This window comes from Symphodus melops, assembly GCF_947650265.1.
Source record: "Symphodus melops genome assembly, chromosome: 17".
NCBI classification, from domain to species: domain Eukaryota; kingdom Metazoa; phylum Chordata; class Actinopteri; order Labriformes; family Labridae; genus Symphodus; species Symphodus melops.
In genome coordinates this window covers 12,820,455-12,836,917 of record NC_136707.1, presented here as the reverse complement: position 1 = coordinate 12,836,917, position 16,463 = coordinate 12,820,455, and the positions used below count along the sequence as shown (strand labels likewise).

At 35.1% G+C, this 16,463-nt stretch overlaps 1 protein-coding gene across 1 annotated transcript; it reads left to right on the top strand.

Moving 5' to 3' along the window:
* The first annotated feature begins 1,232 nt into the window (after positions 1-1,232).
* On the top strand, positions 1,233-16,349 carry rgs9a (regulator of G protein signaling 9a). The gene is made up of 17 exons (XM_079365625.1): positions 1,233-1,415; positions 5,004-5,100; positions 6,565-6,615; positions 6,750-6,856; positions 8,478-8,529; positions 8,878-8,936; positions 9,479-9,555; positions 10,205-10,286; positions 10,463-10,525; positions 11,712-11,741; positions 11,905-11,966; positions 12,233-12,346; positions 13,179-13,294; positions 13,901-13,988; positions 14,288-14,426; positions 15,164-15,246; positions 15,376-16,349. Exons 1-17 carry the CDS (start codon positions 1,347-1,349, stop codon positions 15,530-15,532), a joined length of 1,446 nt encoding a protein of 481 aa, XP_079221751.1. The 5' UTR covers positions 1,233-1,346; the 3' UTR covers positions 15,533-16,349.
* Positions 16,350-16,463: the final 114 nt, after the last annotated feature.

Genomic DNA, 16,463 nt, shown 5'->3' with positions numbered 1-16,463 from the left:
CTTGAGTTTTTTATGATTAAAAACAAGAAATTAACCAATAATAGATGTCTGCAACTTGTATTTTTGTCACAGTCACACTGTATAAGGTATCAATATCATTGGATTTATAGTGTTGTATTGAAGGTTAAAATTCTCCTGACTACTTTGAATAACTAAAATTTAGACACATCCTAAAACTAAAACTAAAACTAAATTAAAGTTTACATTTGACACCTATGACAAATGTAAACTTGTCACCTATGTGTTGCTATTGTTTCTTTTACATTTTTAACAGTCAAGAAAGAGTAAAAACATTCACAATTAATTATAAAGGGCCTGATTAGGTTCCCTTCCTCCACTGGGGCCATGAGCTGTCAGTCCTACTTTACCGCCCACTACATCAGTGGTTTCATACATATTGTACAGACAAATGTGTGGAATTCATCTTTCAAATAAGGATTCAGGTCACATCTTAAAAAGTATGAGCTCTGATTTATAACTCAAATCTGACATTTGACTGATAATCTGCAGTTAATTCATGGGATTCTGATTAAATCCACTGACCCGTTTATTTAAAAAAAAAAATTATTTGTTCTGAATTTAATTATTTTCAGAAGAAGCAAAACCAGTACATTGCACAATAAGAAAAAACTGTATATATATATGTAAAAAGAAAATTAGAAAGGGATAATCATTGTTTTATTTGAACCCAATTGTCTTTTTTGTTTGAGCTTTACTATTGAAAACTATGGAAAGCCTAAGTGAATGTACATATTTTATGTTCCTGTTTTCCCTGTGATATAGTATATTTCGGATTTTTTCTCAACATCTCTATATACTTTATCTTGTTGTAACAACATCGGTTTTCCTGTGGCAACAATAAACTTGTCATCACACAAAAAACAGCATTGTTAACTGGAGATTACGGGATAAATAAATAAAGATCTTCAGAAAATAGCCATTGTTTATGTTTTAATGCACGACCGCTTATGACTTCCGTACAACAACTTTTATTTAATTAATTTTATTTAAACACATATAAGTATCCATGAAGTGATGTATGATTGTGAAACAATAGCAACCCTAAACAAAGTGTCCAAGATGGCTTGATCTTTCTTGACCACAATCAATGTATGAGTCAGACAGAAAGGCTACAAACTAAGTGGAGGTGAGAGCAGAGGATTCTAACAGCTGATTGGTGGATAAATCTATCCTTCCCATCCTGTCTTACAATCCTCACAGAGGAGCTCAAGTCCACTGCAGGCAAACACTCTTCTGTCAGAAACGACTGAAACTATAACATTTCTTTTTTTTTTATACAAAAGATTATTTTTCATCCTTGATTTGGTCTTTACTCGCCTGCAAATATGACAATTAGAACCACCCGTCAAGATCGGGGGCAACATTTTCGGCCCCGTATACACTGCTTCAAAAAGGTGAGTGGATATTATCATCAGTGTTTTTGTTTTGCCGTATTTGGATCAGAAATGTCTAAATGATAACAGACATATTCATTGCTAAGAAATGTTTTTAAAGCTTAACTTAATGTATTTTGATTACAGACATTTGCTTTTATTGCCTTCCTTAAAAGATGCTCAGCTGTAAATTATACCTTGCGCTATGATTTTAGAAATACATTTATATTTGTTTCCTTATCAAGGTAAAACTACAGATCTCATTCAGTACTTGTATGTAAAGATTTGCACATGATTTGTTTGCTTTCAGGAGAGCAGGGGCTTCTTAAAGATAATCTCTACTTCTACTTTAAAGCCAATTAGCTTTTGTACTCTGCTGCCAGGTGTTAGTGCAGGACAAGGGTCAGCATAACCCTGCCCTCAGCTGTTTCTACCCATAGATTGTTCTTACGTTATATGATAATGGAAAAACGTATTGTATTGTGACTATTTCTCTTTAAATGTTGTGTTTTGTATAATGTAACAAGGTTGAAATGGCAACATTATTCATTCTCAAGATAATTAACACAGATTTTCGGAGCGAGGCAGAACCTTTTTGATGCAAGAGACATGTCAAGATTTATTGTCTACCTCTGTCTCCATCATGTCATTGTCTGTTTATCTGTTTCACATAAAAGTAGGACCAGATAAGTAAGACTCAGTAATAAAAAAAAAACACATACTTGTGATGAAGACAAACCATCATTACAGAATTATTGAGAAGTTACTACAAATGCTAAATTAGGCTAAGTTCATGCCCTTCCATCTTTAGAAGGGCGTCATATCAAAGTCTATTCTCTCGTTGCTGTGACTTGTGGCCAGTGCATTGCAAGTTAGTGGATAAACAAATAATAGAGATAGAGAGAGAATCAGGGGTAATACAAGTGGGAGGAGAAAGCATTGAAGTTGTCACCTGGCAGTACACTTACATTTATCATTATGCTCATATTTGGGCAGTTTTCAGATAACAAAATGAGACAAATGAGTTATTCAATTAAATCTTAATAAAATAATTGAGTTTACCACATTCTCATTTCTTCGGGCATTTATAAGTCAGAAGCTGCAGTTTATGGAGAAAGGGGGCATACAAAAGAAAACAATTACAGATTTTCATCCGCTATCATTTTTGTAATGAAACTATAGGTGTAAGAACGTCAAGCATCCAATCTCAGTACTGTATAACATTTAGGAAAGTTATAGGAAACCACAAGAATTGAGAGAAAAGTGAGATGGCAAGAGGAACTTGATGTAAATGTTTTAAAAGACAGATTGGGAACATATAAACCTATCACCACATACAACAAAGGCATCTCAGTTTTGGCGTTAATACACATGGAAATTCCAGATGAGATACTTTATAACTCCAGTCCAACAAGCTAAATTCCAACAGTAATGTGGAAAACACCATGCTGAATAGAGTCATATCTTCTGGTCTTGTACTTGTACTTTATCGGAAAATACTGGGAGAATACTGTATGTACAGAAAGTATTCTCATTCTGAAAAAAGATGGCAAAATTAAGTATGAGTATATTTCCTAATGACTCCATTAGGAAAAACGCCAATGGAGATAGTTTGTACTAAAGGTAGGTATCTTGCTAGAATCGTAAGAATAACTGTGTAGAAACTTATAGCTAAAAATTGGCTTCGGAAAGTTAGTCTGAGTGTATAGAATTGGAAGGATCTTATTGAAAAAGTAAAAGTGATGGAGAAGTTAACGTATAAAAATCATGAAATAAGCCTCTTGTCGTGGATCAAATGGGAGAGCTAGGTAAAGACAAGAGGTGAAAAGCCATTTAGAAGATGCACCAGCTTCATAAAAACAGACCAAAGTATAATCTTGTTTCACGTACGCACAGTAAATAGGTTGTTTAATCATAGAGAGCAGTCATCAACCACATTCAGCTACAGTAGCACACTTTTTATGTATATATTCATATATGTTTGTGTCATTGTCTTTGCTATGTTTTCTTAACAGATGAGATTTCAGTTACTTCTTATTGGTAGATTTTCTTGTATTTCTAAATCTGCTTTCTCAATTATTTATGTTTGGATGAAGTATTTTTTATGACAAAGAAATCTTGGACTGCTTATCGAACATGAACTCTTGCTTCATATAGTGCATCTACTTTAACTAAATCTCATGCTGTTTGTCCCTGGAGTCAAACTTTGGGCAGCAGGGTTTTTTTGTTTGTTTTAATTTTATTGTTGCTTTTTATATACAGTACCATTGTTATTATTTTCGAAGTGGGATGGTTGACATGAACATGACATGAATTTTGGTTTTCCGGTTTGTTTGTTTGATTGTTTTGTTTTTGTTTCATAGCATGTCTTTTTACAAGTGGTTTGACTTTGCTATTTGTCACCTTAGCCTCACATTTGGAAAACATAAAGTTTAAAAGAAAAATAAATAAGAGGCTAGTTTTGCTGTCAAAAATGTGTTGCCATAAAGTTCTTCTGAACTGTGCTCTGACAATGTAATGTTGCACAGTATTTCATATATTGATGTGCAATAATCCAATTGTAAAGTTAACTTTAATCAGATGTTTACAAGTGTTCAAGTATACATTTTTTACATTATATTTATGTATTATATATATACATATACATATACATACATACATATATATATATACACATACATATACATACATACATATATATATATATACACACATATATATATATATACACATACATATACATACATACATATATATATATATACATATATATATATATATTAGTCTGTTAATATTCATATTGTCAATCAATTTTATGGTCAATACATTTGCTCCATAGTCCTAAGATTAAATATTGTGACACTAAAAATGTTTTGCTTTGTCAGACGGATCGAGAGAGATGACTTTAAAATAACTGTTAAAGACCTCTCTCTGTCTTATTAAAAAGCACTGTCCAGAACTGAGATTACGTCAGAGACTAAAGGGAATTGTAGGTAGGAAGGTACTTCTGGCACAGCGTTGTGCTATGTTTTGATGTAGAGCATCTTTACATCCTGTTGTAAATATCCAGTCGTTGATCCCATCAAATTAAGAAGGCTGAATGCAAAAGATATTCTATAATCAAAAACAGACATCTGAAAAAACAGAATTTAATTTCAGCATGGACAAAATATCTCTCAGATGCAATTGTATTTTATTTAATGTTTCTATTACTTTTACATTGAACATTTGGAAGTTTCATACGTAACCCATTGAAAACATGTTCACCCACAGGCAAGATAGACTTTGTTTTTTTAATGTAAATATGTAAAAATGTAGCCATGGCATGATGGCAACTTGCAACACAAAGCGATGTATTAAAGTAATAATAAAAAATACTTCACAGTATAATAATGAATAATGATTGGTTTACACTCTAAAATGGCCTAAGTCATGTTCTTATTGAAATTCTATTGGAAAACTTTCTTTGTTATTTGTTCACCAAAGAAGCTGATGAGAATTTGAGATGAATACTTTCTATCCCAGGAATCTGATGCAACTGTTTCTAGTGTGTCTAAATATTCATATTATACATAGGTTCAAATAAATAAATTGTTCTTCGTCTTTCAGCTGGAGGCCATTGTGGTGGAGATGCAGGACCAAAAAAGTGGTGTCAAAGGCTCAGAGCAGAAACTTAATGTCTCTACCATCCCACATGTCATCTCTGGTAAGACTGAAACACACAAACACATATGTTACAAAGGTAACATTAACCTTTATACCATCGGTTATACTGTCGGTTAACAAACAGTGGTACAAAGTGCCTCACTGTCTAAGCCGCTAACGCAGGATAAATAAAGCAGCCCACAATTGGATAAGATTTGGGCGGTACTTTAGGAACCAAAGAGGTTTTTTAATCCAGTCTTAGTCCAGTGAGGGAAAGGTCAGCACACACTAGGCCAAACCTCCCATGTGAACAGAAATGCTGTCAGTCTAAGCACCTTCTGCAGTATACAAAATGATAAGGTGAAGCACAGGCAAAGCTGTGTGATTCATGTGGAATTATTGTTACCAGCAGTTACTCACTGCTGTTGTCATGTCTACTGGTTGATGATGGCAGGTTACTAAGTCTCTCCCTTATCCTCTTCTTTTCCCACTGAACGTCATGATGGTTTGTAAAAACATTGTTGAACTTTCACTCTTCTCAATTCTTAATGCTGAATTTTGAAAGACAAATCAGACAAGTATTCAAATGAAAGATATAACTACTTGTTGTTTTGAAAAGTTAAGTGATCAGTATCAGCCTACCTGGTCTCATGTTTTACCTGCAACATGCATGTTTACAAGCGTTTTCCTTAATTGCTAGGTGTTAAGACAGAAACGTAGACAGAAACGTAAGACAGAATAAAAAAAAAACAGGTGATTACTTTTCTGTCAAAACAGGTCAAAGATATGTTAAAGATATTATCTAACTCGGTTAAAATGGTGCCGGAACCTTAACTTATATGAGAAACAAGTCAAGCTAAATTTAGGAGAAGATGTTTCCAGCCCTTATAGCCCGTAGAGCTTCAATGGCTGATTGTGAACCTAGCACTGTTTTATTTAGTGTCCCTTGTGTCCAGGTCCTTTCCAGGTCTTCTGTTGTGGAGTGAAGGGGACCTCAACTGATAATTCAACCTCTAGTAGTAGGTTAGGAAACTTACAGGGACATGCTGTGTCCAGCATGAGAGAGACTCTGATTTATTATGAATAACATCTTTATTCAGTGTTTCTTCCAGTACTTACATGGGGTCACATTTTAGACAGGAAGAGACTAATAAGGGACTCGATAAAAACCTGACTGATGAACACTGCAGAGTTATTTAAAAATTAAATGTGTAAAATCATAAGCTGCAATTTTCGAGAACAATGCACAGATTAAAATGAGTCCAGACTCCATAAGTTCTAATACTTTCAACATTAAATTAATATTGATTTTTGAAGATATAATTTAGATTTTTAGTGCCAGAAGTTTTGTAAAACTCAAACATAAACAGAGATGTAAGGCCTTGCTTATAAGATAATCGCTCCTAAGTGTCTAGACCTACGTACTTTTAACCACAGTAAAACTTATGACGAGCTTACTGTCTGTTTGGGAGCATTTTGTGTGAAGTCTTTGCATTATTTCAGCTCTAATATGTTTTTTACACAGGTAAGGATGTTATTGCATGGATTGCCAACAAGATGAAGAGCACAGCAGAAGGTACTATACATCAGTTCAAATCATTGAAATTGAACTCGATCATGTGTCGTTTTTTTATGCATGTAATTTTGAAAAGCTATAGCTCCATCTTGTTAATGTCCTCATCCTTTCTTGTCTTCCTGTCTTTGATTCAGAGGCTCTCGTCTTCTGCACCATGTTGGTGGCCTATGGCTACATCTACCCCCTGCAAAATCATAAGAAGCTGGTCATGTGCAATGATGAAAGCCTCTACCGCTTCCAGGTGAAACTTTCTTCTTCCTCCATGATTTGGATCTATGATGCACTTCACTGTAACATCACAGGGAAACTACATTTTGAGAAGAATTTCATTTACCAAGGATGTGTTGAGACATCAACAGCACACCATTATAGTTCCATAGCTTGATGATGTTTTGGTGATATTGTGAGATTGGGCTTTTAATATATACACGGTCAGATTGTGATATGTCCTTAGTGCACTGTCTGGAACTGCACAATTGTAAAAACAAACCAGACTCAAGACCTGAGACAACTGACTTTATCATAAAATCCCCAGCGGGGAACAACTTGGAGTAAACCGTGAAACAATACTTTCCTTCTCTTAGACATTCTTTGCCAGGTTTACCTGTGTGATGGGATCAGAAGAAGAAAATGTTCTCATGATTGATGGATATGTTATTGGCTTGGACATTCATAACCAGTTGCATTTACGACTTGGAATTATTGCAGTTGCAAAAAAAGCTTTGGTTTCTTTTTGTAATCCCCTGTATTTAATTGAGGTTAAAATGTTTCTACTCAAATGCATTTCAATGAACCACATGTTATTCCATTCCCTGCTGAATGTTTAACGTGTTTGTTCAAGTAGTCACTGTAAACGAGGATGATTTTTTATCAGCTTTTAGACAAAACACATTATTTGTAGTATTAGATAGATAGATAGATAGATAGATAGATAGATAGATAGATAGATAGATAGATAGATAGATAGATAGATAGATAGATAGATAGATAGATAGATAGATAGATAGATAGATAGATAGATAGATAGATAGATAGATAGATAGATAGATAGATAGATAGATAGATAGATAGATAGATAGATAGATAGATAGATAGATAGATAGATAGATAGATAGATTTGTGAAGCAAATGGAGTATAGAATATAAACCATTAAATAGCATAAAACAACTTAACAGTTTATGAGACTACATTAAAATGAATACACCACAATATCACAAAATTATACAAACCAGTGTAATTTAAAAAAATCAAGATAAAACTACAGTATTTAGTTGGTACAGCTCTTGTTTGCTTTCAGCCAACATTTCATATTGTTTGCTAAAAAACATAACTCTGAAACAATTTTTATTTCACATGGTAATGTGCTCCACAGTTGACAGCCGTGACAAGGTAGCTGACTGACCAAATGTAGATCTATGTTAAGAATAAAGGAATAAATCTATAGGTCCGGGCATGTTTTTTGGTGTCAGGTTTTAGTCCTCTCTTTTAGAGTCTTCCTTTCCAATTGCACCTGTGGTTTGAGAGGTATACCAGACATGCTCCGGTTGTCTCTCTTTTTCACATGTAGATCTATGCTGTTGTTGTTGTTACAGTGTTCATTCATTGTGGTCTTTTAATCTGTACATGTGGTGTTTTTTTTAACTTAGCCAAACCAGAATCACCACCCAAATAAAGAAAGAAAAGTCATCAAATATAAAGCTAAAAATACAAAGAACTTTACACAGAGAAGACAGCAGCCAACACCTGTTGGTGCCAAATGATTTATTGAGTATTTTCACCAAGTGTTATGGGATTTTGATGTTGTAGCTATTATAGACCTGCATGAACTGCATCAATTTATAAACTGTCTACACTTTTCCAGACCCCATACTTCTGGCCTACACAGAAATGGGTTGCAGAGGACAGTGACTATGGTGGGTATATGTTTCATATGATGGTGTGGAGGGTTTATAGAACATGACTATATACAATGTTTTTTTATCGTAACTTCGAGTGACGTGGCTAAGAACAACTGGCATGTTTGGCCTCTCTTTTGTATGCAAATCCCAACATATTTGACATTTCTGGAAGAGGAGCATGACTGGATTGTATTCTCACCTGATTCAGTGTAACGGGGCATGAGGGAACATAGCAGTAGCAATATGTCAAAAAAATGTAGAATTGCAATTAAGAAGGTTTGTCAAGATTTGTTTTGTTTCTTTTCCTTCTAGTAAAGTCTGTGACTCATTGCTATTTTTCACTTTTGTTTGTTCTGAATATAGCTATTTACCTGGCAAAGAGGAACATTCGCAAGAAAGGCATGCTGGAACCCTATGAACAGGTTTGTGCACATATTTGAAATCATTTTGTCTCTTATTTCAATCTTTAACTCGGTTGCCTACTCCATGTCCTGTCATGGAAGCCATGCAAGACCACTTTGGCAAGTCAGCTGTAGCTTACTTCCCTCATAAAGTGTTCTTTTTTAGACCTTTGGACCTCACATGTACATATTTTACCTATGATCAGTGTAAGATATTCAAGTTATTTATATGAGTAGAGAAATAATGATCAATGTTTTGTGATATTAATAGACTTTTTTTTCAAATAGTTTAGCCATTGTGTTGTTAGTTAAGGTGACTGTGAATACAAACTTCAGAAAATGTTCATGATGCAAAGATATACTGACTGTTAAGTATGTTTGTTTGTACTTCAGCTTCACATGTCACTCAGTTCACTTTACAACATTATGTCATAATGAATTTACATCATGACACAATGATGTGAATGTACATTAATTTACAACTTGTCCCTCTCTTAAATCACATCTCTTTGCGTGTGTCATCACTATCAATTTGTTGCTTGATGCTGTATTCGGTTTTACAGGCACATTACAACCACCTCCATGAATTGTTGAACCACAAGTGGGATTTTATTGTGATGCAAGCAACTGAGCAGTACAAGTAGGTGAAACGGGTGTCCTGTTATTAGAGCAATGTATGACATCTTGTGACTGAAAAAATAAAAACGAAACACCTGACTCATCTGACCTCTATAGATCTCAAAGATCTATTTTCCCGTTGGGTCAACCTGTTCCACTAGGGGGAAAGGTCACTTTCCTCTTTAGGGGTCACGTTAATCTCATGATAAAACACCTCTTTGTTGGTGAGAGTTGTATCTCTGGGGGGCAAAAAATACTGCCATTGAAATGATGAGAGTTTGATGAGATTTAAACCTTTTGCCATTCACAGTTATCAGATCTTAATCCAGTTGGGCTCCTATCTGAAATATTATCATTATTTAGAATTTTTTTTTGGCATTATGTTGTTTCTCCTTCCAGTTATATTAGGAGCCGTTTTTAATCAATGCCAATACACAAATTTGGTTGAAAAATAGTGAATATAAACCTTCAAAGAAACTCTGGGGTTTCCCTTTAATTTGGCAAACATGTTGTATGTTAATACCGGTTATCTGTACATTTGATAATCTACACTGTCTTGCCAGTTGTAATTAGTTGATCAAAGCAACAAATCTATCATTTTGATAAGCTGTGTTTTTTAAATTTTGTCATTCTTCCCATTCTTTCTGTTTGTCTGCACACGTGTGTGTTAGGGCTGGTAAGGAGAGAAAGAAGCCAGACCGTGTGGTGTTTGACTGCCAGGAGAGGGCTTACTGGATAGTAAACAGGCCACCGGTAAGTGTGTGACTCTGCAAAATGCTGCTGCAGGAACTTTTATGTAATATACTTTCATATACTTGTATCATTTGTACATGTATTCAAATCTATACACACATGCATAATCACAAGTATCAGGAAGTCCCTAATACCTTGTTCTATACTTTTACACATTTCCCTGTATGTTTGTCCAGCGTCGCACTCACAGTGCTATGGATATTGGCCCCGAGCGTCTTATTGATCCCAACACAGATGAGGTAACAGGTCAGTATATTCAAGCACACACACACACAACCAGACTCGATCACAAACGCACCAACAGCAGGCATTGACAAACACATAATTATTGAAGGAAAGCAAGCAATACAAGTTAGTATAGTTCTGCTGGACTGAACTCTTTAAACAAGTCTACAAAGAGAAAAGAATCTCTCTGACTCTTTCAGTCTCTTTCAAGAATCCCCCGTGCTTGTCTTCTCCTTTTCTTGCATTTGCTTTTAGTTCTTTAAATTCATTTTGATAACACACATTTAACTAGACCTCAAACTACTAATAAAGCAAGCTATATATTATCTTAACTTTTTTTTTTTTTACCAATCTCACCTGTCGAAGTGAATTGAAAGTAACTCCTTATTATTCTTGTAGCTTTTAATTTAGTACTAATTCACTTAAATGAAATATCTCCTACTATCTTGCAGCACAAAATGTCTAAAAAAAAAATCCATCCATCAAGGCAAAGCATTTATTTGATATGTAAATTTCACTGTACCTTACTTTTCTGTTTTATACTGTAAAAATGCTGAACTCTGTGAGCTGTGACTTTTTTTTTTAGTAAAGGCTCAATTTGAATGTGTTTTAGAGCTCAATACTTGATTTTCTTGTTCTGTCTTTTTTGTCTTCTCAAACAGATCTCCACACACTGGTGAAGATATGAGAATTTTGTGTGCCATGTGTAAACTGCACTCATATAAACATGGGTTACTTGTAGTCTGTAGTAAGTCTCTCCAAGAAGAAAAGATTTTGTATTATAACTGATATCAAATCAACGAGACACAAACTGAATCATCACTCAAATGAACTTTTTTCAAGCATGAATTCTGTACCAAATTGGCCATAATCAAAACTGTAACCAGAAAAAACAAAAAAAACAAACAAAACAAATTTAGTTTAAAATAATAACCTCAGTGTCTGTTTTTTCCCCCACTCATTATAAAGATTTATGAAATATTGTTTCTTAGGAGCCAATGCAAATATTTAATATTGACTTGCGAAAATAGGACTCTACCTTTCATCTCATCTTTGAGGGACTGTTTTCCTCTGACGTGTTCTTCAGTAGTGGTTGTGACATCAAGTATACAGTAGCATCAGTATTTTCCTAAGTGCTTCATCCTCCTACCTAGCATGCAAGCACTTTTTTTTTTAAACAACTTTGTCCTTGTCTCTCAGAAAATCAGCTTTGACCTGTACAGACGCATGGTAAGCCAAAGTTTTTATAATTGAATGCCCACCCTGATTTCTGATTTGATCATGGCAGCCCGAACATCGACAGCATATTTTCATTGCTGATTATTGCAGCTGTAATTTTGTATCTTCGACAAGACTTCTGCAAAATAACAACAAAATTCCTTTGTTGTTTTAGAACATATTCTATCAACAAGCCATCATGAGGTCAAAGGTCAAATCCAGTGTGTCCCTTGGAGCGTAAGTTCTATTTGGGTATCTTCTTCAGGATTCCAAATAGTTTCGTAGCATTTTCGTGAAATCCAAATTCTTCATGCTGTGATTAAATGGTAAGATTGGAATAGACAGTATCTGTAAAACCATAGAGAGTACAATAAAAGATCTTGAAATAACAAAAAAAAAATCAGGATTAATGATCATTTAAATCATTGGCAAGATATGTTTGGAAACATTAGCAGGGGTTCCAATGATTGTATTCTATCATTATTATAATTCTATTTCTACAGACTGCTCAAATACGTCACCACCTACAAAAACCACGACCCCTTCCTGGCACCCTGTTTACCCAGCAACCCTTGGCTAACTGACAACGACACATTCTGGACCCTCAATATGAGAAGGTGAGGCCTGAAGCATTATCTAATTCTGTATCTATTCCTCATTCAAAATTATTTCAGATTTGTAATTTCAATAGCATACAGTTGTGGCTTCTTTTAAATGACTTTCTATGGCAAACTAGAGGAAATGAGTCACAGGTTGGATTTGAATCTGGGCCGCCTGCTTGGAAGACTATTGCCTCAGTACATGGGGCATGCACACTAACCTTTATAGGCTACCAACACCCCACTGTGTGACGACCCTCATACAACTCTACATACCCTACTTCTATAATTTCTAACCTGTCATTAGCACAAAGATAAAACTTTGGATTTCTGTAATCAGCTGTATTTGGAGCTGTGGCTTAGTGGTAAAGTTGGTGATCTCTGAAGCAAAAAGATTGGGGCTCAGTCCCCAGCTCTTACAGTGTGTGTGTGTGTGTGTGTGTGTGTGTGTGTGTGTGTGTGTGTGTGTGTGTGTGTGTGTGTGTGTGTGTGTGTGTGTGTATATATATATATATATATATATATATATATATATCTTCCCCCAATCTTTTTGCCTATATATATATATATATATATATATATATATATATATATATATATACATGGCACAATATTTTACAAGATTGAATATATACTCGAGCTACGATGAACAAAGATGCTGAAAATAATAATAAAGTAACCGTAGTGCTATGATGGATAAGATATGAGACCTGATATCAAACAGAATAAAGTGAAATAGCGCATTAAGACCAGTGTAAACATAATAAACAGAATAAATTGAAGTAGTCCAGTTCATTGTGGACACTTTGCATTGTGACAAATTCTGCCTCTTTTTTTTTTATTTATCCAGAGTTGAAGCACCCACTAAGATGCGAGTAGAGCGCTGGTCCTTTAGCTTTTTTGAGCTCCTGAGCGACCTGAGAGGCCGAGATGACTTCAAGGTCTTCCTCAAGAAGGAGTTCAGTGGTATGTTGCTGAGTGCCATTGGTTCTTTCGTGATGCTTAATTCTGAATTGCCAGAACTTGCATGCACTTGAATTTGGCAGAGATGGCTGGCATCTTTTATTTTCATATATTTACATGTTGTGCTTTTTCTAACACTATAGATGGCACAAAATATGTTTACACTGTTGGACAACAGGGTTAATAAATGCTAAATGATATAAAAGTTGCTAGGCCAAAATGTAATGGCCAAATGTGAGCGCACTGAACAACATGGGGCTGAGTTAAGAAATGCTAAGGTGACATTGCAGTCTTTATTAAATAATCTTGCTCTTCCTATTTCAGGTTTCAGAGTTATTTCTCAGTTTCTTTAAGAAAAAAAAAAGAATTATAAAAACAATCTGATAACATGCACATCAGCATGAAATACTGTTATCTATGTGTTCCTTGAAAGTTGTCTTTGGAGCGTTCAATACACAAAATGGTTTTAAAAAGCAAAGGAAGAAGACACTCTACCTCAAACTAACATAACACCTCAGTCTTCTGATGCCTACTCTGGGAAATGAATTATATGTGTGTGTGTGTGTGTGTGTGTGTAAACAAGTGTGTGTGTGCATTTGTGTGACCTAGGGGAGAACTTGGCTTTTTGGGAGGCAGCTGAAGAAATGAAGGGGGGCACTGCATCTTCCATGTCAACAAAAGCTGAGACCATCTTTAAGTAAGAAACATAAATGAGATCAATGTTACGGTTGATGTGTGTGGAATCTTTTTTTAGAAACTACTGTAAATACTCCTTACATGTACAACTATTTCTTTTGAAGTGAAGAAAAGTTATTTCTTGCGTTATTTTATCCTTGGTTTGAAAAAATATATATTTCTCATTATATAATGCTGATTGAGGAATAAGTTTGTTGGGGTATTATACATGTGAATTATGGCCGTCATTCTGCTCTGAAGACTACAACTTATCATATCTTCAAATGTAAGCAATAAATAATGATATTGATGTGTGATCAGGACTTTTCTGGCCCCTGGTGCCCCCCGTTGGATCAACATTGATGGCAGGACAATGGGTCTGACAGTAAAAGGCCTGGACCACCCGCACCGCTACGTGCTGGAAGCAGCACAGACACACGTGTTTCTACTTATGAAGAAGGTTGGTCTGTCAATTTATAGTGCTGAAGCAAAAAGAGTCTGAGATTAACTAGGGTTAATTGACACCAAAAGTGATTTCTGATTTTTTTTTTTTAATTTAATCCCTGAGGACAATTATGAGTTACACTCTCTTATTGAGAGATATGCTTCTCACACACATGCACAAACAAAACTTGTGGACATGCATTGGTGGAAAGATATCAGAGTGGAGCTACTACACAGAGAGAGCAAAAGCGCATTTGGGGGTTCTGTGCCTTGCTCCATGGCACCCAGCATTGCTTGGGTAGCACCCTGGCAACTCTACAACTTCTGTATTTTGGTCCACATCAGGACTTGGGCTGGCGACACGTGGGTTCCCAACCCACTTCTTCGCATCTCTTGCATCTGAACCACCCTAGGAATTTCAGAAAGTTGATTGGGTAAAATTCTGTGTATAACCAACAGCCGACTTAGACAAGATTTATTTATTTATTTTACACAAAAAGTTTTTTTGGGGGAAAAAAGGTTTCGAAAACACATGCTGGTTTGTTTATATATATATATATATATATATATGGTGGAATGCTACTTTACTAGGTTTAAAAAAACAACTAAAAAAAAAAAAAAAAACTAAATTGGCAATAATTGTTTTGAACTGCTCATTTGCCTACTTTAAAAAGTCTAACCAGATGCTACATCAACAAAAGGGAAGTTCAATGCAGAATAGCTGGTAACCTGCTTGCGCTTTCTTTGTTATAGGATACTTTCTTTCGTTACCTCAAGTCACCAGTGTACAAAGAAATTCAGAAGAAAGCACTTAATCCCGAGCCTCATAATTTCAGGTTGGTGCCAAAACTGATCCCTTCTTCGAATTTCTAAATGGACTAAACAACTCTAAGAATACTTCATTCTGAAGGCAAAGAGGTTTAAAAAATGATTCTGAGATAATCTCTTTTCTGTTTCCACTCAAGCCCTTCTCAACTGGAACAAAATGCTCTGAACCGAAGTCCCGGCATCCATCCCATCATCCTCTGGCAGCAGGAGGAGGAAGAAAAAGCGAAGGCTGCTGCTGCCGCTGCTCCTGTCGATGTTAAGGCCATGATGAGTAAAATCGATAGAAAGAAGTAGACGTATACTGGGGAAATAAGTCTCTGTATGAGACATGCAACATGTAAATGAACCAGCCCTTGATAAGCTTATTCAAACTGTACAGTATAATTTGCTATACCCCTCAGTGACATACAAATCAATGTGATGCTGTTTTAGCAATGTTTCAAAAATGAAAGACCTCTACTGTATGTAGACCGTTAAAACCTAGTAGGCAAAGAGCCATGGGACCTAAAATGGCACAAAGGCACCTGCCTAGAGCGTTTGTTGTTGGAAAGCCAAGAAAAGAAACACACAATATGAGCACAGATTTTCACAAAGAGACAAAGAACAACCACAAACACGTAAAAAAGAAGAAATGTCTTTAAAGTGAAAAAAAAAACCTAACAAAGAATGTGTAAAATAAACTAAATAAATAACTAAATCAATAAAAAATAAAAGAAATGTCCTGTAAAATACCTAAACGCAAAAAAAAAATTGTACTCATTAAATAAACTGTTTTACCCAAAGTCAAGTATATGGTTTATCTTAATTCCCTTTGGTTTGGTGACCTTACAATTTAATTGAGTTTGTTAAGGGAGTAAGATGAAAGCGACTATTTTCCATACAGTCTGATTTTCGTGGCTGCAGTTTGTATTAGAATAAAATGTTTGTGTCTGTATGTAACAATGTCTACAGAGGACATTAAATCGGATCTAAGTATTGTTGCGTTTGCATAGGTTACACACCAGTTATGGTCCAATTAGGCTAAACAACAATTTCTCAATTGAAGATTTGTACTATTCTATTTAATCTGGTTACTTTCATAATAAATTGGATTAAGCTATAAAGACTTTCACTGTGTCTGCATGTGTGTTTATGTTAACATTAAATATAATGTTTTGAAGTCTATCAGGTATCATTTTAACATTGTAGTTAAATATGCGCATGCTGACATGTTTGCAGGTGCTTC